General features: G+C 41.8%; 1 protein-coding gene across 1 annotated transcript in view; it reads right to left on the reverse strand.

The window, feature by feature from the left end:
• Positions 1-1,141: 1,141 nt before the first annotated feature.
• The window catches only part of ASPH (aspartate beta-hydroxylase), a 167,513-nt gene continuing 144,523 nt past the window's right edge, over positions 1,142-24,131 (reverse strand). The window contains exons 28-31 of the mRNA XM_026662251.2: positions 17,536-17,671; positions 16,583-16,674; positions 12,368-12,501; positions 1,142-2,587 (exon numbers count right to left, since the gene is read on the reverse strand). Coding sequence (XP_026518036.2) covers positions 2,437-2,587; positions 12,368-12,501; positions 16,583-16,674; positions 17,536-17,671 — 513 coding nt within the window. The 3' untranslated portion in view covers positions 1,142-2,436. The remainder of the gene's footprint in view (positions 2,588-12,367; positions 12,502-16,582; positions 16,675-17,535; positions 17,672-24,131) is intronic.

Consider the following 24,131-nt stretch of genomic DNA (forward strand, 5'->3'; position numbering starts at 1 on the left):
ACCAAAGCACAACAGAAGCAATATCAGTGGTGGAGAAGCTACTAATAATGAAGCCACATCACCCACATTGCCACATTCAAGGCACTTCAGTTTTTAATGCACAATATAGCATCCCACACTATTTAATGAGCATTAATACGTTTATAGGTGCATGTTTAGTGTTGAGTGCTTTAATGTATTTGCTGATCAGAATCCCAAATGATAAAGCATCTACCTTCAGAGGAAGAGAAAAGAAATGCTACTAAACAGTACTGGAACAATCAGAGCTATAAGAAAAGCACACACAAGTTTTCACAAATTAAAAACTAAACAACATCTGTTATACATCTAGAGGATGGGTGTTAAATCCAAGCAATGGAAACTGCAGTGTAGTTTAAGGTGAACTCTAAGAGGAAACAATTTTGGTTCAAAGCCAAACACTTCTTGATTCATTCTTTAAAAATTATTTTATCATTTATCTTTCTTAATCATTTTACAGTATTACAAAATATGCCATGCAACTAAACAATTGGCTGGAGAGGCTGCCTCCCAATGAGCCCAGTTATACTGAGCACTTCATTTATAAATAGTTTTCATACATCGTTCTACCAAATCCTCCCAATAAGCATTTTTACATGTCTCAAATTGTGAAATGAATACAATTATTTTAGGATCTCCTGATAATTAACTTGAGAGTTGTGAATTTCTTATTGTGGTGGGTATATAGTTGTCTCTGGTTTAGAAAGCACATCCAAGCTTTTCTGGATCATGATTGGCTGAGACTGAAGTCTTGTTCAGTGCATGGTCATCAAATTTTGCTAATCCAATAGGAAATAAAATTGCACAACTCCAAAAAATAGTTACAGCATCTCACGGCACAAACCATCATGCAATGTGTTATATGGCACCATATGACCTAACTATTTAATAAATCCAAAATCTGAGTGGCTCTTAGTTTATAGGAATACAAAGTTAAGGCTGTTTTTTCAACATTGCCACTTTAATGAAGTAAACAATCTCAGACAGTCTGATTATGGCATATGGAGTATGTGCGCATGGTGCTTAGATACCACAATATAAGGCACCTTAGTAACACAATACATTTGACAGTTTACTGCAATATGATTTTTTCCCAAGCCTAAGATGGGAAATATAGCCCTTCTCTGGAGATATAACTAACAAAATCTAAGCACTCTAATTTCTGACATGGAAATTAATACATTGAAAACTACATTCAAAGCTGTTCTTATCTGGCTCCGCATTCTAGCAGGAAGTCAGTGCTTCCAGGCAAGGATCAGAATTCCAAATCAGAATTTGGTCCTGAGCTCCCAGCTCAGAGAATTCCGTCTCTCTTCTATTTAGGTTCTTATTCTGAGGAATGACCACTCAGGTCATTCTAGAAGCAGCCCCTAGAAGGAGCTGTGTCCAACTCTTCTTGGACAGAAGATGACATGACACAAGGGGCCTTGAAATGACAGGGAACAAAGCAGTTAACTACATAATCCTAAAGTTATTGAGCACCTGCAACTCCCACTTAAGTCAATGGATGTCCCAGTACTTCCCAGGATGAGGTCCTAAAATTGAAGAGATCCTTATAGCTGAAGGAGACTTAAAGGCTTCTTTCGTTCTAGGAAAACAAAACTGATTGAATATCAGTTTTTAAACTCTATTAACTGGCAGTTAAATAATACAAGTTACTATTTGCATTTCCAGATGGCAAGAAAAGACCACACTTAGCAAAAGTAAGGTCTGTTCATGTAAAGTTCCTCCCTCTGCTAAAAGCTGAAGGTGCACTTATTATACATAATTTTTAAAAAATTAGTGGTTCACAAAAGAAACGATCAATGCATAGCTATGATAGAAAAATACAATTACCCATGTAGAAAAACACAAAATAAAACCATTCATTCATATTATCTACAGTTGATACTATATGCATATTGTTTCATACCTAAAACATTTATGATTAGAAATTGCATGACAGAATTTCAAAGCTAGTTGTGTGCTAATGTCTATGCATATCTAATGTATACATGTCATTACCAGGTAGCAGTGCACGTACAAATCAGATATTTGTGCATTAACCAGGCCAATAAGGTGACTAACTGACCTTGTGCATATGTACGTCTGTGGTACTGGTACACATAATATAGACATGTCACAAACATTTGCACATTCCTCATTTTGAAAATTTGGCCTTATAGCTCTTTGGCTGACAAGAGTATTATTGTACTTGCAGCCTACAAGCAAATCTATCAGATCAGTGCCATTTCAGTATGAAACAGAATGGAACATTTGTAGGTAAGTCCATAGTAATTGTGGAACAATTTTTTCACATCTTCTAGCCCCTAGAAGGCTGACATTTTCCACACGGCCAGCCAAATTAATGTTGCGTATTTATATTAGCAGACTCCAACAGATTAAACCTCATCTGTTTCTTACATCAGAAATGACCTCTTAAATGGCAGGAAGGGTGCGTCTCTGTTGGGGTGTTAACTCAGGGTGCCACACATCCACAATGAATATCAGCCGATAACTGTCAGCATCCTGCCACACTTCATGCTCGAAAGAGTCATCGAAGATAAGAACCTTCCCTTCTTTCCAGGTTCTGTAATAGAAAAGAACATCCTTTATTATTGCTTTTTGGGCACCCAATATGGGTACTTATCTGGGCAGGTATTTGTTCTGGAGATGCTCTTCTGTATATAGAGAAGGTATAATCAGCATGTTTTGCCATAAGTAATCTAGTACTTAATAAAGAGAAATGAGATGTCTGTATCAGAGCTCTGAATGAAATAAACTATAGAAAGTTCAGTTTGATGTAGTTCCATTCACTGAGTTATACTATTATGTTCTCTCTCTCTTTGTATGCATACAGGAATATACACTATAAAGAGCTATAAGGCCAAATTTTTTATATACATATATATATATATATATAGTGTATATTCCTGTATGCATACAAAGAGAGAGAGAGAGAGAATATATATAAGGGATCTGAGTCTAGGAGGCATTGACTATCCACCACTCTCAATTATCTGGATACTTTAAATCAAGCTCCCCCCGCCCTTTTTAGACATGTACTATTAGAGAATAATTGAAAGATGAGCAATAGCCAGCAACATGGTTTTAAAATAAACAAATCATGTCAAAAAAACTGGATTAAAAATCACAGAATTACAAAATTAAATCCTGGTTCATACTTAACGTCAAGAATGTGAGTAGACTCACTGCATAAATCTTTGCAGGATAGGAGCCTAAGAGCGTGTCTACAGGGGAAAGCTGCACTAGTGTAGTTTATTTTGGTATAATTATGCTGATATAACTAAATCAAAAGTGAGTCCATGCTACAGTAGAACCTCTGTTTTACAAATTGGGAATCGAGGAGTTCATAACATCAAAAAAGCATAAAATGGAACATTTCAAAATGATAGTAGGTCTGGTGCATACATTGCAGCACTGTACACACTGCAGCACTTTCTTCTTGTCCTTACAGCCACTGCAAAGTGATTTCCAATGCCCTGAAAGCATTGGAACGTGAAGGGATGACAGCTGGTTCTTCACTGACATCACTTTCATTATGTGATTTTTCCCCCTCAATCGGGAACAATGGTTCATATAACTGGTCATTTTTAAGACTGGTGTTCATAAAACCGTGGTTCTACTGTACTTTGCTTGCTAAGCGCTGCTTCCATGGAGTGTGACACCATATGGACACAAACACATAGCACTCTGAGTGAGTATTCCAGGGTGCTAAGCACTGCTAGACAGGAAAAGTAAAGTTATTCCAGTGCAATTTTCCCTTGTAGACATGGCCTTAGGCAGGGAACACAGTAAATATTCCATATTTTTTATTTTAGTGCAAAAAATTGATAGACTCTCACAAACCATAATACGTACAATTCATTCAAACAGGTCTGTGTATGAGCAGTCACATTCTTTAACAACAATCTGAAGAACAAAACTTAAAAGACAATGGTGAGAAGCAATGTATCAGAAGCAGAGGTATCTAATCGGTTGGAAGGATCAGAGTTAGGTTCAGTTTTCACATTTTCATTAATGACCTTGAAAAGGGGTTTAACAGCATGTTAATTAAGGTCTTGATATTGCAAAGACAATGGGACACCTGAGTGAGTATAATGGTCCATGAGTGTGTATCACTTTGCAAGAGGAGAGCCTGAATTCTGAGGTGCTGAATTAAGTATTGCAAGTGAGGACAGAGAAATAATACAAAGGGAGATAAAGAGATTAAAACATGGACAGGAAATAAAATGAGGTTCAGCTTTAAAGAATGCAGCCTAAATACATCTGGGTAAAAATACACTGAGGCATAGCTAGACAATGGGAAGGAAAAAGCTGGACAGCAGTAATGCTGAGGGAGACGTATTATGAGAGCACATAGCAAACTTGGTATGACTTTGCAATGTCATACAGGATTTAAGAAGGCTAATGCAATTTTCAGCTGCATATGCAAAGGCATCAATTCCTGGAGGCAGGAGGTGATAGTCTCTTCTCCAGGCATCTCTGATGCAACTGTACTTTGGATACTGCACGGAGCTGTGGGCACCTCATTGCCAGAAAGACTTAGAAAACTAGACAAAATTCTGAGTAGAATAACAAAACTGACTAAGCCATAGGGATTGACATAGTAGGAGAGATGGAAAAAACGGTGGCCAAGAGTTTCAAAAGTAAGCAGTGATTTTGGATGCTTTAATTTTGTGTGACCAACTTGGGTCACTTTAAAGAGGCTTGATCTTCTGAGGGTGCTCAGCATTTTCTGAAAATCAGGCCCCTTTTAAGGTGTTTCAAGTTGGGCACCCAAAATCACAAGTCACTTTAGAAAATCTTGGCCTACCAGTCTTTGTTAAGTAAGGACATGTGTCAAGGCTGATTCCCCACTCAGATAAATGCAGATTTAAAACAACATGTAAATGCTTCTTTTCAATAAGGCTGAGCTATTCTAAATTTACACCCGTTTTAAGCAATACACTCCTTTATTCTTATACCAGTTTTACACCAATATTACTCCAATGAAGTCAAAGGAGTTACACACTGATATAAGAGAGTGAAAAATAGGACCTATGGGGTTTTTTTTGGTTCTGTTATTGTTTGTTTTTTAACTTTGGCCTGAAAAGCACTTCACTAGTTAATCTGAGCTCTGATCAGGAGGAAAAAACCATCAAAACATCCAAATGAAATGCCACCAAAGGAATAAGGATCAATCATTTGCATCATAGTGAGATGGACTGTCCCACACAACGAAGAGAAAGACGACTCAAAGTTGTCAGAGCCATTATCTTCCATTTGGCTTCACTACAAGACCCACCATTTGCACCTTGCCAAGTCCACTTACAATAAGTGGATTCTGGTTTGTTTGGGTTTTTTTTAATTGCTCTTAATGTGTTATAAGTAGGGCCCGACCAAATTCACGGCCATGAAAAACGCGACATGGACCCTGAAATCTGGTTTCCTCCCGGATTTCACCGGAGAGACCAGTGTTTCTCAAACTGGGGGTTGCAAGGTTATTTTAGGGGAGTCACAGTATTGCCACCCTTACTTCTGTGCTGCTTTCAGAGCTGGGTGGCCAGAGAGTGGCAGCTGTTGGGTAGGTACCCAGCTCTGAAGGCAGCGCTCCGCCAGTAGCGTCGCAGAAGTAAGGGTGGCAATACCATAACCATGCCACCCTTTCTTCTGCACTGCTGCCTTCAGAAGTGGGTGGCTGGAGAGTGGCGGCTGCTGAACAAAGGCCAAGCTCTGCGGGCAGCAGCGCAGAAGTAAGGGTGACAATACCATAACATGCCATCCTTACTTTTGCACTGCTGCTGGCAGCAGCTCTGCCTTCAGAGTTGGGCTCCCAGCCAGCAGCTGACGATCTCCAGCTGCCCAGCTCTGAAGGCAGTGCCGCTGCCAGCAGCAACGCAGAAGTAAGGGTAGCAGTACCCTACAACAACCTTGCAACCCCGCCCCCGCACAACTCCTTTTTGGGTCAGGACCACTACAATTACAACACTGTGAAATTTCAGATTTAAATATCTTAAATCATAACATTTATTATTTTTTAAATCTTATGACCGTGAAATTGACCAAAATGGACCATGAATTTGGTAGGGTCCTAGTTCTAAATAGCAGGTTAGGGGTTGGGGGTTTTTTGGGCGGGGTTCTTCCATTTTTTGTTTTTCATCCTCACTTGGTCTCTGCAGTGTGCACATGCACACAGTTCTGGGAAGGAGCTTAAAAAGACTTTAAAAAACCTTCCTTGGTTGGCCCCTGAGCAATTGTGTTTATGAACAGGTGATTAACAGGTGATTAAGATAAGAAAGGGCTGTTAGGATGTTTCCTAAAGTTAAATGATCTATTCCAAACTTGTGATCTGCAAAAAACTGAGTAGCCTAAATGACAGAAAGTAATTGAAGATTTTTCTACAATTATTGGATTCAAGAAGTGGTAACAAAGTTACTAACATCTTTCTTTGAGAAGATAACTGATTTTTTAGACAAAGGAAATGCAGTAGAGCTAATCTACTGGATGTCAGTAAGGCATTTGATACAGTTCCACATGAGAAATTATTAGTTAAATTGGAGAAGATGGGGATTAATATGAGAACTGAAAGGTAGATAAGAAACTGGTTGAAGGGGAGACTAAAATGGGTCATATTGAAAGGTGGACTGTTAGGCTAGAGGGATGTTACTACTAGTGGAGTTCCTTAGGGATCAGTCTTGGGTCCAATCTTATTTTACATTTTTATTACTGACCTTGGCACAAAAAGTGGGTGTGCACTAATAAAATTTGCAAATGACACGAAGTTGGGAGGTATTGCCAATATGGAGGAAGACCAGAATATCATACAAGAATTTCTGGATGACCTTGTAAACTGGAATGATAGACATGGGATGATATTTAATAGTGCAAAGTGAAAGGTCATGCGTTTAGGGACTAAACAAGAATTCTTGATATAAGCTGGGGACTTATCAGTTGGAAGTGACAGAGAGGAGGAGAAAGACCTGGGTGTATTTGTTGATCACAGGAGGTTGACTATGAGCCATCAGTGTGATGTGACCCTGAAAAAGGCTAACATCAAGGTCCTTGGGTGTCTCAGGCAAGGTAATTCCAGTAGAGACAGGGAAGTGTTAGTACCATTATACAATGCACTGGTGAGACCTCATCTGGAATACTGTGTGCAGTTCTGGCCACCCATGAATAGGCGCAGATTCTGAGCGTGGGTGCTCTGGGGCTCAAGCACCCACGGAAAAAAAATAATGGGTGCTCAACACCCAGAAGCCAGAGCTTGAGTATGGAATGTGATGAGTTCTGTGCTGCTAACAACTTCTGCCCTTGGGTCAGGGAGTTTGTTTATAAACAGAGGCAGGGTGAATAAGATAACAAAAGGCTTGTCATTATATTAAATTAAGGATCATTAGATGATCCTGAAAGCATTGCCAAGCACGCCAGTTAAAAGATAGGAAACAAAGGGTAGGAATAAATGGTCCATTTTCAGAACAGAGAGAAGTAAATAGTGGTGTCCACTGAGGGGCTTATACTGGTCTGGGACCAGTGCAACATATTCATAAATTATCTTCAAAAAGGGTATATAGTGAGGTGGGAAAGTTTGCAGATGATACAAAATTACTCAAGATAGTTAAGTCCAAACCAGACTGCAAAGAGTTACAAAGGGATCTCACAAAACTGGATGACTTGGCAACAAAATAGCAGATGAAATTCAATGTTAAATGCAAAATAATGCACATGGCAAAATATAATCCCAACTATACATACAAAATGATGATGCCTAAATTAGCTGTTACACTTCAAGAAAGAGATCTTGGAGTCATTTGCAGTATAAGAATCCTTCTCACCAGGGGCGACTCTATGTATTTTGCTGCCCCAAGCACGGCAGTCAGGCGGCTTTTGGTGGCATGCCTGCGGGAGGTCCGCCAGTCCCGCGGATTCAGCGTACCCACTGCTGAATTGCCACCAAAACCGCGGGACCGGCGGACCTCCCGCAGGCATGCTGCCGAAGGCAGCCTGACTGCCGTGCTCACGGCAACCGGCACGCCGCCCCCCGCGGCTTGCCGCCCCAGGCACGCGCTTGCTGCTCTGGTGCCTGGAGCCGCCCCTGCTTCTCACTGTGCCTGTATCATCCTGAACTCATTCTCCAGCTTCAGAAGACTTAAAAATTATCTCCAGTCATCAATGAGACAGACGCAACTGAATAATGTAACTGTCCTTAACATGCATCAAAATAATACCCAGGAACCGAGATGTAAATAAGACTGCTGACAGTTTCATCCAGAAAGCTACAGTGAAACAATGTCTTTAAACTGAGACGTTAGTGAAGACAGCTTGTGATTGCAATGATTTTAATATACTGTAATTCATGATAATATAATTATGTAGTTCATAATAACTGAATCATTATTAAAATAGTAAATATACCAATGATAGTCACATTCAATAAATAGAATATGAAAGAAATGTATAAATATGATGAAAATCGCTTTCCCCCCAAAACTGGCAGAATGCTCCCCCAAACACACACACCTCTTCAAAAGCATCCACCAGCAAAAACAAAAATCAGCGCCTATGTGTTCTGACTTTAGTAAGAGTACGTGAGTAAGAATATACATTACAATTTTAAACCTAACCGGTTTCCCTTAAGTGACTTGCCACAAGATGTCAGAACATGTTATATTAGAGCTGAGTGGGTCTAATATTTATTTAATTTTCTTTCTTGATATAGAAATTAGATACAATGCTCCTCTCAGATAATTTCTGAGTTATTATCTGCAAAACTTTTTTTTAGCGTTTTCAATTGCCTAAGTAGCTGCTGGAATCATGGTTAAAGTTGCCCCCCACCCACCCCCAAAATCTGAAATGGTGCCCCTGTAGGCCAGCACAGAATTTGCCTCCTCTCCCGCCCCCCACATGCGCAGCCCCTCCCACCCAAAATAGAGAAATCAAAAACTGTGCCTCCGGTGGTGATGGGGCTGTGGGGTGGGGGAGGGGGAGTTGTTGGTAGGGGGACAATGCCTCCAAAATGGGTTGGCTTGTGCTTTGGGCTCGATTGTTGGCAGGGGGCGGTGCCTCTGAAATGAATTTGGCTTGTTCTGGGCTTACTATGAAAGGCAGTGTGCAGCTTTGTTATCTTGTCAGATTTGGCAACGCCAGGAAGGATTTCTATATCATTTGCTCAGAAGAGAGCTCTACTATAACCTGTATTAGATGAGAAGGTTTTACCCTGGCTTTGTGGAAGGGACATATTTCACTCCCATTACAAATCACTATTACAATCCTTGACATAAAGTCATTTTATTTTGATACTGAAACATCATTTACCACCACTATTCAGCATCTTGTATGCTACTGCTTTTAGAACACCAAAAAAAAGCCTGTATTGTTCCCCACACCCTAAGAGCTGATCACAACATGGTAGCATTCAAAACAAACACACAAAGACTTTGAAGGGGGTGAATGAGTAAAATGTAAGGCTAGACTTTGCATTTGGCTGCATGCCCATGAAAGGGCACATAGGTGCTGCTTCCGTGGGTGCTGCGGGGCTGGAGCACCCACAGGAAAAATTGGTGGGTGCTCTTCACCCACCGGCAGCTCCCTGCCCCATCCCAGCTCACCTCCACCTCCTCCCCTGAGCGCACAGTGGCTCCGCTTTTCCCTCTAGCTCCCAGCGCTTGTTGCCCTGAAACAGCTGTTTCGTGGCGGCAAGCACTGGAAGGGTGGGGGGAGGAGGGGAAATGCAGCACGCTCGGGGAAGAGGTGGGGCCAGGGCAGGGATTTGGGGAAGGGGTCCAATAGGCACGGGGAGAGGGTGGAGTTGGCGCGGGGACTTTGGGGAAAGGGTTGGAATGGGGGCAGGGCGGGGCCGGAGGCGCGGGGTGGGGGGGGAGTTGAGCACCCACCGGTACTGGGAAAAGTTGGCGCCTATGAAAGGGCATCGTGTGAAGTAAACCTACCTCATGGACTCAACAACTTTAAGGTCAGAAGGGAGCATCATGATCATCTAGTTTGACCTCCTGCGCATTGCAGGCCACAGCACCTCACTCACATAAGTTATGTCACTCAGGGAGGTTACTTACATGCCCACTCGCTCGCCTTGCCTCTGGGTGCCTAGGAGTAAATGAGCACTGCATTTCCATTACTCTGCACTACACAAGGGGGGCAGGGAGTGGGGAGGTGTGGCGTCAAAGCTCTGACCCCCTACCCTGCCAGCCTGCACAGCTGAGCCAGCTCAAGTGGGTGGGGTAGTAATTTGCTACTGGTCTTAACCAGCCAAGAAACTTCACCACCCGACGCCTGATGTAACGCCATGAACGGTCACTCTGGCTGGCACAATGGTCTTAATAGACTATGAATGTTTGAGGATGATGATGATGATGATGACGTCGTCATCGTCATGGACGACTTAATCAGCAGGGAAGAAGCAGACCTGTCTGAGACACAATTCCTTTCCTGCACTGCTCCCACCTTGCCTCACCAATGTGCCACCCCATGTACAGGGGAGGAGGAAAAGTAAAACCTAACGCTTAATTTTTATTATTGCAAATATCATCATTTGGGGTGCGGTGGGGGGAATTGTGTCTTTGGAAATGAATATTCAGCTCCTGCTGACGTAAACTGGAGCTGTCCATGTCAGTGTAGCAGAACCTGGCCCTTATATATTAGTTTTACATTTTTAAGAAGTGAATTTAGTGTGTACAGAATGTGCCAGACTCAGAGCACTGGGGACTGAAACCCTCTCTGTACAGAGCAGTAACAACACCAGCTTCCCTATGCTTCCTTGACAAGCACCAGATGTGGAGGGACCAATGCAACAGGTGAGAGGGTAGTTCAGTCTCCATGCCACTAAGTTGTCTGCTCGGATTATGACAAATAAGAATGTCAGTTGTGATCACGGATTGAGAGTTGTGGACACCGGTTCAGTCGGATCTGGAGTGAAACCCACCACTTTGTTTCACACAGGTCAATGAACAGCCATTTGATGACTCTCAGTGACTACTGACCTGAATTCACAACAGTGAACAGGTGGAAGGCGCCACACTCATTAACAAACCTCTAAGCCATCTAGCCACCACTCCCTCCTGCCCAAATGTGTACAGTACCTTCAACCTATTTCAAATACTGAGCTGGAAAGCTGAGAACAAATGTATTCATCAGTGATTAGACAAAACATACTGCATCAGCTGCAATGCTGACCCTGTGATGGAATATTTAAATGAAGTACATGCTGGCAGGAGTCCCAACACTTCTGCAAACAGCTAGATTATTAATAGTTGAAAACTCCTACTCTCGGAATTCTATAAATCATCCGCTCTGGTTGGTTTACAGAAGACTTCACTCAACTACATGTTGTCATGATGCTTGATGTGTTTTTCATCACCAAATGCGTCTCCACAGTAGCAGCATGCACTCAGATGTGGTTATAGGCGTGCGTATGCTGTAAGAAATATACTAGCTCTCTGAAAATTCCCAGTGTAAACAATAGAACTCCTGGGGGGTTGGGGTGGCGGGGGGTTCTGACTAAGAAAATAAAAATCTATAAGTGAAAGGCAAATTTTTGCAAGTTAAGGTAATTCAATTGCTTAACTTTAACTTAAGTTTTATATTTTTGTGGTTTTATTTATAATGCCATAGGCAGGCATCAGATGCTACAGTTTGGTCTTTCATATGTTTCTCCGGGGATTATGTTGCCTGAGCTCAAATATCCAGTTGTTTTTTAAGGTGAGCAAACAGAGATTGAACAGGTCTGCAATGCAACGTAAGAACAGTTTTCCTTCTTAATGCATTTTAAAATTAAGAAAACTTTTTATCAGATCCACATATTGGGCCAAATCCTCCACTACTGTAAAATCAGCATAGCTTCACTAACTTCAACTTCAATTCAATGGAGCTATGCCAATACATACCAGCTGAGGACCTGGCCTATATGGGCAGACTAGAGCGCTCTTTATCCTCAGCAGTAAAGAAGTAAACAGAGCTGCGGTGAAGAGTCTAGATTTTGCTGATCAAGATGATTGATCTCCAAGCAGAGGAAAGGGAAAAATGGCATAACTCTTGCATACAACTGGTAAATGTCATTGGATTAACTGCCTGTGATTCAAAGCCTTTGGCCTATGGACACAGTTCCTAAGAGAAAAATGGCCGTGACATGAAAGAGCAGGTTTCATCTCAAAACAGTGTTGGGTCACTGCATGACAATAAATTCATTTATTTGTAACAAGTTCTAGGGACCAAGCTGCTTGTTATATATTTTAATTGAAGACCCCTTTGCCAGCAACCCACACACATCAGAACTGTCTTTTTTGTTTTGTGGGTCACATCTGTAAGCAGGTGCAATCCAATTCTTTAAACCTTAGGGAAGAGAAGGAAACAAACATACCTGTTCTCCTCGGCACATCGAATTCTGCAGCCTTCTTTTGGTATAACCAAGCCCAAATGCATCCTCAGCCTACAGTTAGTAGGCCCTGTGTGAGGCCAGACATGAGTCCCTGGGTGCATGACGGAATACTTGATCTGCAAACAGAGAGACAATTCTTTAATCGGGTCATTTTCACGAACCTTCTACTAGAAGAACAGAACTTTACGACAGCTGATTCAAGATGAGTCACAACAGCCCAACATTGCAGTATGCAGTGTTGCTGTAGCTGTGTCTGTCCCCGGATATTAGACAGACTAGGTGGGGAGCGAATATCTTTTATTGGACCAACTTCTGTTGGTGAGAGAGACAAGTTTTTGAAATACAGAGCTCTGCTTCAGGTCTGGGCAGGGCCGGCTCTAGGCACCAGCAAAACAAGCTGGTGCTTGGGGCGGCACATTTTTAGGGGCGGCATGGCCGGCGCCAGAATGCCACCCCTAAAAATGTGCCCCGGCCACCCTAGCTCACCTCCGCTGCCGCTCGTGCGCCGCTACTCGCCCTCCCTCCCAGGCTTGAAAGCCTGGGAGGGAGGGGGAGAAGCGGCGCCCGCGCCGCGGCCACTCGGAGTCTCCCCCTCCCTCCCAGGCTCTCAAACCTGGGAGGGAGGGGGAGATCCCGAGCGGCCGCGGCGCGCAAAACACTAGTTTCGCGCGCCACTGCTCCCCCTCCCTCCCTCCCTCCCAGGCTTGAGAGCCTGGGGGGAGGAGGCAGGGCTGGGGATTTGGGGAAGGGGCGGAGTTGAGGCGGGGCCGGGGGTGAGGGTAATTAAAAAATGGGGGGGGGGCGGCCAAAATTGTTTTTGATTTGGGCGGCAAAAATCCTAGAGCCGGCCCTGGGTCTGGGAAAGGTACTAAGGCTATGTCTACACTGCCACTTATGTCAGTGTAACTTATGTTGTTCAGGGGTGGGAATAAACCAGCCCACTGAGCGACATAAGTTACATCAACATAAGCACCGGTGTGGACAACGCTACTTGGTGGGAGAGCTTCTACCACTGACATAGCTACCATGGCTCGTTGGGGTGGCTTAATTATGTCAACAGGAGAGTTCTCTCCAGTTGGCTTGGAGCGGTTATCCGAGAGATCTTACAGCAGCTCAGCTGCATCGGTACAGCTGTGGCACTGTAAGCTTTCTAGTGTACACATGGCCTAAGAGTGTCACAGCTAAATACGAGATCGAACAGATAGTGCATATTCTAAGGGATCATTCAAGGGGAAGTGGCCCATTAACACCACTCCAGTCATAGGGAAGTAAGGAGGGCGGGAGAAGCAGCTGTGGGGAGGGTTACTGGGTTACAGATTGTTGTAATGAGCCATAAATCCAGCCTCTTTTTTAACACCATGATTTTTAGTGTCTAGCAAAGTTATGAATTTAAGCTCCGAGGCTTATCTTTTGACTTTGTGAAAAGTGTTTACCCACAGATAATATAGTGGTGTTGTCTTCTATTTTCTTGTGTGAGTTCATCTGAGAACATAGCGATTGTCTGGTTTCACCCACATAGCTGTTATTGGGGCATTTAGTGCACTGGATGAGTCCACCACCTGTTGTGACAGGTATGTGTAGGACCCATGGATTTTGAAAGCTGTATTGTGTGGGGTATTGATCATTGTAGCCATGGAGCTCTGTTTGCAGGTTTTACATCTATTGTTTTAGCAGGTGCTGCTTTGAGTTGGTGTGTCCCGGTCTGTGGACAGCTTGCTTCTGATGATGAGCTTGGAGAGGTTGGGGGGTTGTCAAGGTTCAGGAAATATTTCTTTCAGGATGGGTCCCCATTGAGTATGGGTTGTAGTTGTTTGATGATACCTGTGTGGGTTCCAATGTGGGGCGGTACATGACAATTAGGGGTGTGCTGTCAGAGGAGGTTTTATTTCTGTATTGAAGTAGGTCCCCTTGGGGTATCATGGAACAGGCCACCCAAATATCCCAAGAGAACCTTCTTCAACACAGAGATAAAACCCCCACCAACTGCACACCTACCGTCCCACACTGGAATGCATATGGGGTATCATCAAACAACTCATGCCATACATATAATTCATAAGTACTGTACCACACATACATTATTAATATATAACATCCATAAAACTGCATTAAAATAACGTTACGGCTGTAGAATCAAGCATTTGAAATTTAGGAAATGCCAGAATTAAATTTGTCCATGCTACTTTATTTGACTCCGTTATGATATGCAATATGATATAATCATTATATGGTACCACATACTATTTTTTCCAAAGGATCTCTGCCTCATTCAGTGAATGGGTAGTTAATTATTCAATATTTCTTTTTTATCCTCATTCAATGCGTGTCCCCAGACTTTATTTAATGCACACCATCCAAACCCTGTGCTGAATACAAAATTATGAATTTCCATACAGGTGTTTCTACAATGCTCTCCTTATAGTATCTGAGTGCTTCAAAAACATGAATGAATTTATCTTTACAACACCCTGTGAGTGTATAACTCTATTTTATGGAAAGGGAACTGAGAAACAGAGAGAATTCTTTAACAGAGTACTAAATGGGAGGAAGCAGTAGATGTAATATATCTTGCTTTTAATAAGGCTTTTGACACAGTCCCACATGACATTCTCATAAGCAAACTAGGAAAATGTGGTCTAGACTAAATTACTATAAGGTGGGTGCATAACTGGTTGAAAGATTGTACTCAAAGAGTAGTTACCAGTGGTTCATTGTCAAACTGGGAGGAAGTATCTGGTGGGGTCCTGCAGGTCTATCTGGGATCTGGTACTGTTCAATGCTTTCATTAATTACTTGGATAATGGAGTAGAGAGCATACTTATAAGATTTGCAAATGACACCAAGCTGGGAGAGGTTGCAAGAACATTGGAAGATAGGATTGGAATTCAAAACAACCTTGACAAATTGAGAATTGGTCAGAAATCAACAAGATGGAATTAAATAAAGACAAGTGCAAAGTAGCACACTGCGGAATGAAATTACAAATGCACAATACAAAATGGGGAATAATTGACTAGGCAGCAGTACTCCTGAAAAGGATTGAGGGGTTATATTGGCCAAGAAATTGAATATGAGCCAACAACATGCTGCAGCTGTGAAAGAGACTACTATTCTGGGGTGTATTAACAGGAGGTAATAGTCCTGTTCTACTTGGTGCTAGTGAGGCCTCATGCAGGTTACTGTGTTCAGTTTTGGGTGCCACTCTTTCAGAAAGATGTGGACAAACTGGAGAGAGGTCAGAGGAGAGCAACAAAACTGATAGAAGGTTAAAAAAACCTGACCTATGAGGAAAGGCTAAAAAAAATGGGTATGTTCGTCTTGAGAAAAGAAGACTGAAGGGGGACCTAATATCAGTTTTCAAATAGCTTAAGGGCTGTTATAAAGAAGTGATCAATTATTCTCCATGGCCACTGAAGGTAGGACAAGAAGTAATGGTCTTAATCTGCAGCAAGGGAGATTTAGACTAGACATTAGGAAAAACTTTCTAACTATAAGGTAGTTAAGCACTAGAATAGGCTTCCAAGACAGGTTGTGGAATCCCTGTCATTGGAGGTTTTTAAGAACAAGTTAAACAATCACTTATCAGGGATGGTCTAGATATACTTGGTCCTGCCTCAGCAGGGTCCCCTTCTGAGGTCCTTTCCAGCCCTACATTTCTATAATTCTTTAAATTTGGAATGCTTGACTTGGCAACCCTAACATCCTTTTAATGCAGTTTTTGGATGTAATTCCCTAATTAAAACATTGAAAAAACAGACATTTCATCCTGAGGAATCATCCTGACCCAGCTCGGGTCATCAGCTGGGTCTGGACATTTAGATCCGCAACTAGCTGAGTAACTGGTAGCAGGAGTAGGCTGTTACTCTCTATGTGGACCAGGCACTGGGCAGGGATGAGATACACACTTTGCCAGCATCCTGTGGCGAGTCTTAAAGTTGCCTTCCAGAGGCAGAAACCTGAGGAAGGGCAAATGGAAGTGGCACTACCACCTGCCTGCCTCGAGGTGAATCTTCATGCTGACCCACAAGCCAGATTGGTGCAAGTGGCTTTAGTTTATAACTCCCTGAACCAGCTTCAGTGGATCTGGCCCACTGAATGAACTCTGCTCAAGTCAGTGTCCCCTATGTGTACAGCATTAGTCAGCATCACCTTACCCCACCCTCTTGGATTGCAATAATGAAGCATATCAATAAGTACCTGTCCTCTTCGGCACCCTGTAGCCTCAGGGAATCTTTCCAATAAAGCACATGTTTTATGGACGCCTTTACAGGCATTTTCATTTTTTCTTCCTAACAAAACAAATTGGCAAGTGAAACACTATATAAATAATCTCTGCACTTCCCACTCACATAAGCATGTTTCATCCAAAGATTTCAAAGAGCTTCCTACAAAAGCCAGGTAAGTGTTACAGTTCCCATTTCACAGAAGCAAAAAGAGGATAGACACTGAAACTGAAGCAAAGAGAGATGGCTTGTAATATTATCAGTATAAGTTATGGCACCCTGCTTTTAAATCATTCATTTAGGGTATGAGTCATAAGACGATGAATGAGGCTCTGGGGAAAAGAGATGAAAGTGACTCCCATCAAGACAAACTATACCTCAGTGTTGAAATGATATATTTTAAAGTTCTTTCTAATGTGTAAATCCCTACACTACTTAAGGTCATTCCAACATTCAGGCCTCCCACATCATAGCTCAGAGAAAGAGCAGCTGGCTTATTAAAACATATAATGTAGCTCATATAGTTTCTGAATGACAGAATTGCATCTGGTTGGTGACAAAAGACTGGAGATACATTTTTTCCTTCCCACCTTCTCTCCTTCCTCCGGGCTGATTTGTACTTGTGCACTACTGACTTTGCTAGAACAAAATCTTGGCAACCTTGCCAAGAGATGGATATTGTCGTGTTGGATTCTGCAGGTGCTCCTGGGCAATGTGATTTAGCATAAAGAATTCTTGCTCACTATGCTCAGGGTGCAAATACCATTTTATTAGCTGCCTTCTGCCACAGGCTCAAATGACGGTTCCAGAAATTTAACAAAATAGCATTGGTTTTGTAAAGCTATGTTACTATTTCTTATTACAGAATATTGAGTGAACAAAGGGGAGGGGGCAATTGGAAGGAAGATTAATAAATAGGTTACTTACCTTGCTGCCACAATGTGAACTGGCTCCAATCTCCCTTTTCTCGCAGGTTCTCATCTTCAGGTAAGAAGAGGCCTTTTCCTTTATCCATCACAGCAAGCCCTTCATCACGAATAAGCTTCCAGTTTTTTTCTAGGGACTGTAGTGAGAACCACCATTATTATTCTGAGAATGTGTGTTCAGTTTTAGCACCTCTTTAGTTTTTCTGTTTTTCTCTCTCTCTCTTTTTAATTTAACAGCAGTAACAGCGTTCATCATTGTCAAGTTTCCTTACTTTCAATTTCTGAGAAGGCATATTAAGGCTGTAAAAACAACCATCATGTCGTTTTTCAGATTCAATTACTTTTGTATCATAAAAATTTCAATAATCTCCAGCCAGCTCACAGACTGGCCCCTACTTTAATTTGCTTTTTGATTAGCCTAAGGGCTGTGTAACAGGTCATTTTATATTGCAAGCTAACAAGAGTGCTGATCTATTCAATCTCAGTACACTAGTACTTGGCATACTCTTGAGACAATAAGCCCACTACCATAATCTGAAACTCAAAGCATCAACTGAATTTTACAGTTCAAAGTGGAACAATGTAAGCACTCTACTTAACTCTGCAATTATAAGTTAAAACTTCAATGAGGTCTACTAAGCTTCATTTGCACACTCTCATACTATTGAAAAGGAAGATAATATTTGACTTGAAATTCCAGCAGAAGGATTATATTCACACACTCCCTGAAAATGGTGGACAAGTTTAAATCATAAACATCTATCCTCTGTTTGTCCAGTATGCATTCAAAACTGAATCACTCTTCAAAAGTTAGTATGAGACATTTAAAGCTCTACTCCTCTCTGGTTCCTTAGAACATTATGTTTGCATAGAATCTTATAAATTACAGAATTAATATTCTAATTGTAACCAGTAATTTTAACCTTACAGTCATATAAGTGAACACAGTAACAATTGGACCTAATGATACAAAATTGATTTCTATTTCCCAGCCATTTACTTTGTTCACTGAACCACATTTTGCATGAGCAATTTTGCATTTCCCCCTCCAATTTTTGAAAACAAAAGCACTTGTGTAGGAATATTTTAATTCATGCAAAATGGGCTCTTACTGGTTCATCTCCATATCATCTGTTTGAATGTGATGGGCTAGATGGAAGGATTGCTGTGTGAAATTCTAAGACCTGTGTTAATGCGGGAGGTTAGAGTAGATAACCATAATGGTCGCTTCTAGCCTTAAAATGTGTGAATCCATGAAATTTCCATTTCAGTTCAATGGTGCATTGCCACTTGACTTTCTTCAGTTAAATGACAGGCAGCAAGCGGATCCCAGAAAATTGATCCCTTGATACCCGCAAAGTGAAGATGTGATTGTAGCATGGGTAGGTATGTTGCCTCCGATGCAAACCCCAAAGCAGAGTACTTTATGGATATGCAGTTTCATAGCATCAGCCTCTGAGACTTTTTGGAAAGGCTAGAATGGAGCTACTGAAGACAGCGTTGTTAACCCAAGCCAGAATTGCCAGGTGAGTTAACACCACTTCATGTTCAACGCTGTAAAAGGCTGTTGTTCCAAATGAAAATTCTATCATGAATAACTGACCACCTATTGGCAGGAACAGAGGAAGGAAACCAATGCAGCTTGAATTTATACAGGCTGTAATCTAAAGTAATACAGGTCAAGAAAATCAGAAAACTCTAAATGGTGCCGGAGGTGCTTTGCCACAAACTCCTCAATCCCCTGGCCCAAAGAGGACAGGTTGAGACTGGGCAGTAATTAGCTAGAATATCAGCGTCAACCATTTCTTCTATGTGAGCAAGGATCTAATGCAAAAGGTCTGCATCCTGCCCTCCCAAAAGGAGATATTGTTAATCCCTGACAATAACTGAACTGGCCCAGCACCCACCTCTTGCTAGCATGAAGAGCATGGGTCTATATCACAGCTTGTACATAGCATCTTCCCTACCACTTCTAGAGATCTGCAAGCAAAACAGGCCAAAATTCAACTGGAAGGTGCTTGTACTTTCCTTTTAAGACTCTTGTCTCCACAGACCCATGGACAAACTGTTTTGAATATAACTGAATATGTCTGCAAAGCAACTTGATAATTCTTCACTGCAAGTAATACTAAAATCTGTCTCTTATCAGACGGAAAGTGGATTCAGGAACCTGAGCACTACGTGGAAAAGTTCAAACACACTTGTTTATCTCCAAGACCCTGGTTTTGAAAACACTTACACACATGCTGAACTTTAGCTATGAGTAAGGCTGCAAGTTTGTCACGGAGGTCACGGATTCTGTGACTTTCTGTGACCTCTGTAGTGGCCAGTCGCACCGGCTGCTGCTGGGGCAGTCTCAGGCCACTGCCACCTCCCCAGCAACTGCAGTAGTTTGGGTAGGGAGCTCAGGGCTGGGAGTTGGGGCACGGGAGGGGGTGAGAGCTCTGGGTGGCATTTACCTCACGGGGAGGAGCTCCCCTGAAGCGGCAACTTCCTTTGGCTCCTCAGCAAGGGGGCTCTGTGCGCTGCCTCCACCTGCAGGCACCACCCCCAAGGCTCCCAATGGCCGCAGTTCCCAGCCAATGGGAACTGTGGAGCCGGCACTTGGGGAGGAGGCAGCGTGCAGAGATGTGTGACTGCACCTCCACCTAGGAGCTGAGGGATGTCACCGCCTCCGGGGAGGCGAGACCCAAGGCTGCCCCCTCCCCTGAGCACCCATGGTGCCCCTTGGGCCACCCCCCTCCCCAAGATTTAGTCAGGGGTATACAGTACAAGTCATGGAGAGGTCATGGGCCATGAATTTTTGTTTACTGCCCGTAACCTGACCATGACTTTTACTAAAAATGACTAAAACTTAACTACAAGAAGTCCTGTTGAATGAGTGTTTGCAGGACTGGGACCAACTGTCTTGCTGATATTCCAAGTACTGGCATTTCCCAGGAAAATATTAAAAATTACCATACTGTATTATATGCATAGTTTCAAACAACAGGTTAAGACCAGTCAACTCTTTTGAGTTGTGATCCAATCTTGGTTCGAATCAAGAATTCAAATGTGAATAGTACCTTGAGTACAAGCATTTGTTCAATAAGAGCTGATTTCTATAAACCCCTACTTGTTTTTTCCTCAATGTCTTTTTCTTAAACACTAATTGCATCTTATTGTTGCTTTACATCTGATTACACTGTAGATTTTAATTGCAAATACTGTACTACACCCGAGTATGGGTTTTCTTAATTTAATCTTGATTTTTAGAAAAAAATATTACTGAACACACCAAGAAATCTTCACTCTGAGTTTCCAAAGCCTATTTAATCTATAACCATCACCATTGTCACAACAATAAATATTTAATGCCTTTGCTCTTTGCAAGACAGGGCTTTCCTTAAAGTCTCCCCACACTTTTTTTTATATTAAACAGCTACTCCTCTTAATTTAAAACTAAATTTCACCATTAAGTTTTAATCTTTAGCCTTTGTTTTCTAAACCATTTCAAACCTAGGTGTCAGCACGATCTGCAAAAGGTGCTATTTAACCACCCAGCACTCCTTTCAAGGCCAATTATGGATTGTGGACATGTGGTAGGGTAGCTACCTCTCATTTTCTTCCAGCTGAGGATGGCTTAAATTTCTTAATTAGTAAAATCCACATTGTCAGAGAAAACAGAGAGCACATGATCTACTTTAATCAATCATTTCCACTCACTATAGTACATTGCTGGCAAAGTATTACTGGGATCCTTTCCAAATGTCAAAGCTACAATATCAGGAAAGGACAAAGTTATCTGTGTTGGTACTTATTTAGGACTAGCAAAGATTATTTCAGGATACAAAAAATGTCTTACCTCTTGTACATTTTGAATGAGAACTAACTAACCAGGAAGTAAACATATACTGCAGTTAAACAAAAATACCACAGAATGGTGCAATGCATCAAAAATATCCTGCTACAGGCTAGCAGAGGGGCAACTAATTTCACCAAAGAAAGGTGTCAGCTGCAGAAGCAACTTAGTTTGCTTTATGTTCAGAGATGTATATATTCCTTTAGTCGAGACTGAAGAAGAAAGGAGGCATTTCCTGCATCTTATTAGGGCTTGTCTACACTGGCACTTTACAGCGCTGCAACTGTGTCACTCAGGGGTGTGAAAAAACACCCCATGGAGCTGGGTTTTTTAGAGTGCTGGGAGTGCTCTCTCCCAGTGCTGTGCTACAACTACATAAGCCACTTTAAAGCGCTTTAACGTTGCCAGTGTAGACAAGCCCTCAGAATCCCTCAAATACTAGGATGATGACCTAGACAGACATACAGAGAGCAATATTACCAGCACACCTACTTACCAGTCACTCAACAGGCTCTTTCCATGCAGCACAGTTAGGTTCTCTGCCCTCTAAGGAATTGGAGGCTTGTCACCAATTAGGCTTGTCCCTATTTTTTTTCAAGAACCCTCCAAAGCTTAATTATTAGACTGTATGCAGCAGTTGCAGGGGCATTAACCCCTTGCTTTACCAGGCATAAGCATCCCTTGAAATGATATTATTTTAAAATATGCTTATAATCATTTTTGAATAGTCCCTGGATCCTGGAATTAGCTGTGTAATTGCAAAGGAAAGGAATACTAGAACAAGGCATTTTTTCCTAAGTTATTTGTACACTGAGCAAGACAAGACATAATTCAATTCTCATCCCCATTCCAAAGAAACCATAACATAACATTAAATACACTTATGGTAGTCTAAGTGACAAAATGGTACTGTTTCGAACATGGCTATCCACTGCTGTGTTAATTAATCCAATGAACACATTATAGCAGACAGTGTAGATCAGGACAAACTGTGTTCAGCATTGTATCACTGACGATGAATAAACCCTCAGTGTGTAGAATTTAATCACTGTAAAGCTGCCATAGTGCTGAATATGGTTTGTTCTTGTCCTCACTGACTGCTAACTTGCATTCAACAATATGTAGAACAGCTCTGAGGGAGAATAGGCCTGATTACCCACTGCCTGGCACCTTGTGCAGCCATGTACCCCTGTGCAAAGAAAGTGTAAAACTCTTTCATTCCCGTTTGGTTGCAATTTACATCCATCTCGCACAGATGTTAAATGACTGTACAAGATGCAAAGCAGGGAAGAATGATTACAGATTGGTTTTCATTGTGTGGGATGGGGAAACAACTTGCACAGATTTCGTCTTTTTAACCAAAATGTAAACGGAAGTCAGAATGCCTTTGAAGTTAATAAAACAGTCATTTTTATGAAGTTTGTTACCACTGTCTTGGGAATGCTACTGCACATTTTGCTTGCAGTACAGTACATTTTTAGAATTCATTTAACCTTTTTTAAAATGTTCAAATAATTGTACTGAGTCATTGGGGGTGGGAATGGTAGAGGGTGGGAGAGGATACAACACTACAAATCTTTTTTGGAGATGCCTTCAACTTATATTTTGGAATCACACTAGCAACTGTGAAGGTTACCTTAAACTTAAAGAATGTGAAACATCTCTCTCCCCAGTTAAAGTAAAATGTACCTATAAATCAAGACCAGCAATTCAGTCCAAGTGCAATGACACGATCTGTTACCAATAACATAGCCAAGGAACTAAATATTGCATTACCTCTGAGTACTTTATTATTCATCACCTCATAGTACTGTGCATCCAACCTGATTAAGCTTTTTATTTTAATCATGATTTTGCTTACAGTGATAAACAAATGTTAAAGGAACAGGTTTCACTGTTATTTGGACAAATGACTGACCTAGCTACCTTGGTAGTGATTCTACATGGGAAAAACAGACTGCACAACTTTGTGTACAACTGTAACTGTCTACAACTACAAACAAAAACATATTCAATTCCACCGGGGCGATATTTTTAATATATAAATGAAAGACACAAAATAAAATAAATATAAAACTAATAAATATGTGAGACATAATGTGAGTATACAAATATTTTCCAATGTCAGCTTTCAGATCCAAATTGACAAAAGCTTGGAAATTGCAGATGGTAATTCACATCAAGCTTCAAAAATTCTACATTTTCCTTGACCATCCATCTATCCCAATTGTTGTTTCACTTCCTTATATTATTGATCTTCCTCTTATTGTTCCTACTCTCTTCTGTCATTCATTGTGATTGTACCTCGGTGCTTTCAGGGATTCCATTGCTTGTATGATTTACATTATTATATTCTATGGGCTTAAAAGTGCTTTTAAGGTGCCACCCCACCCCCGAAGGAATTCAGGGAGGCACTGTACTTCAGAAAGGCAGGCTCAGCTCCTGGAAATCCCTAAGTGCTGGGGTAGCATGACCACTGCATCACCCTTGGTGAGGGTGCACTATTCACTTCCTCTCCGTGCCTCTGCTGGTGGATGTGGACGGGACAGGGCCATGGCTCCATCTTTCCTGAAGCTAGCTCTGAAAGGGCACTGCCCTGAGGACTTCCACAGTGCACAGCTCCTTGACAGGGCAAGAGGCACCCTGTGTTTTGATCTCTCCCCCTTGTGCCAGGCAATATATGGTCCTACATGTTTTTCTTCATATACAGTGTGTGTGTGTGTGTGTGTGTGTGTGTGTGTGTGTGTGTGTGTGTG

This window comes from Terrapene carolina, unplaced genomic scaffold, assembly GCF_002925995.2.
Source record: "Terrapene carolina triunguis isolate 2854851 unplaced genomic scaffold, T_m_triunguis-2.0 Scaffold58, whole genome shotgun sequence".
NCBI classification, from domain to species: Eukaryota; Metazoa; Chordata; order Testudines; family Emydidae; genus Terrapene; species Terrapene triunguis.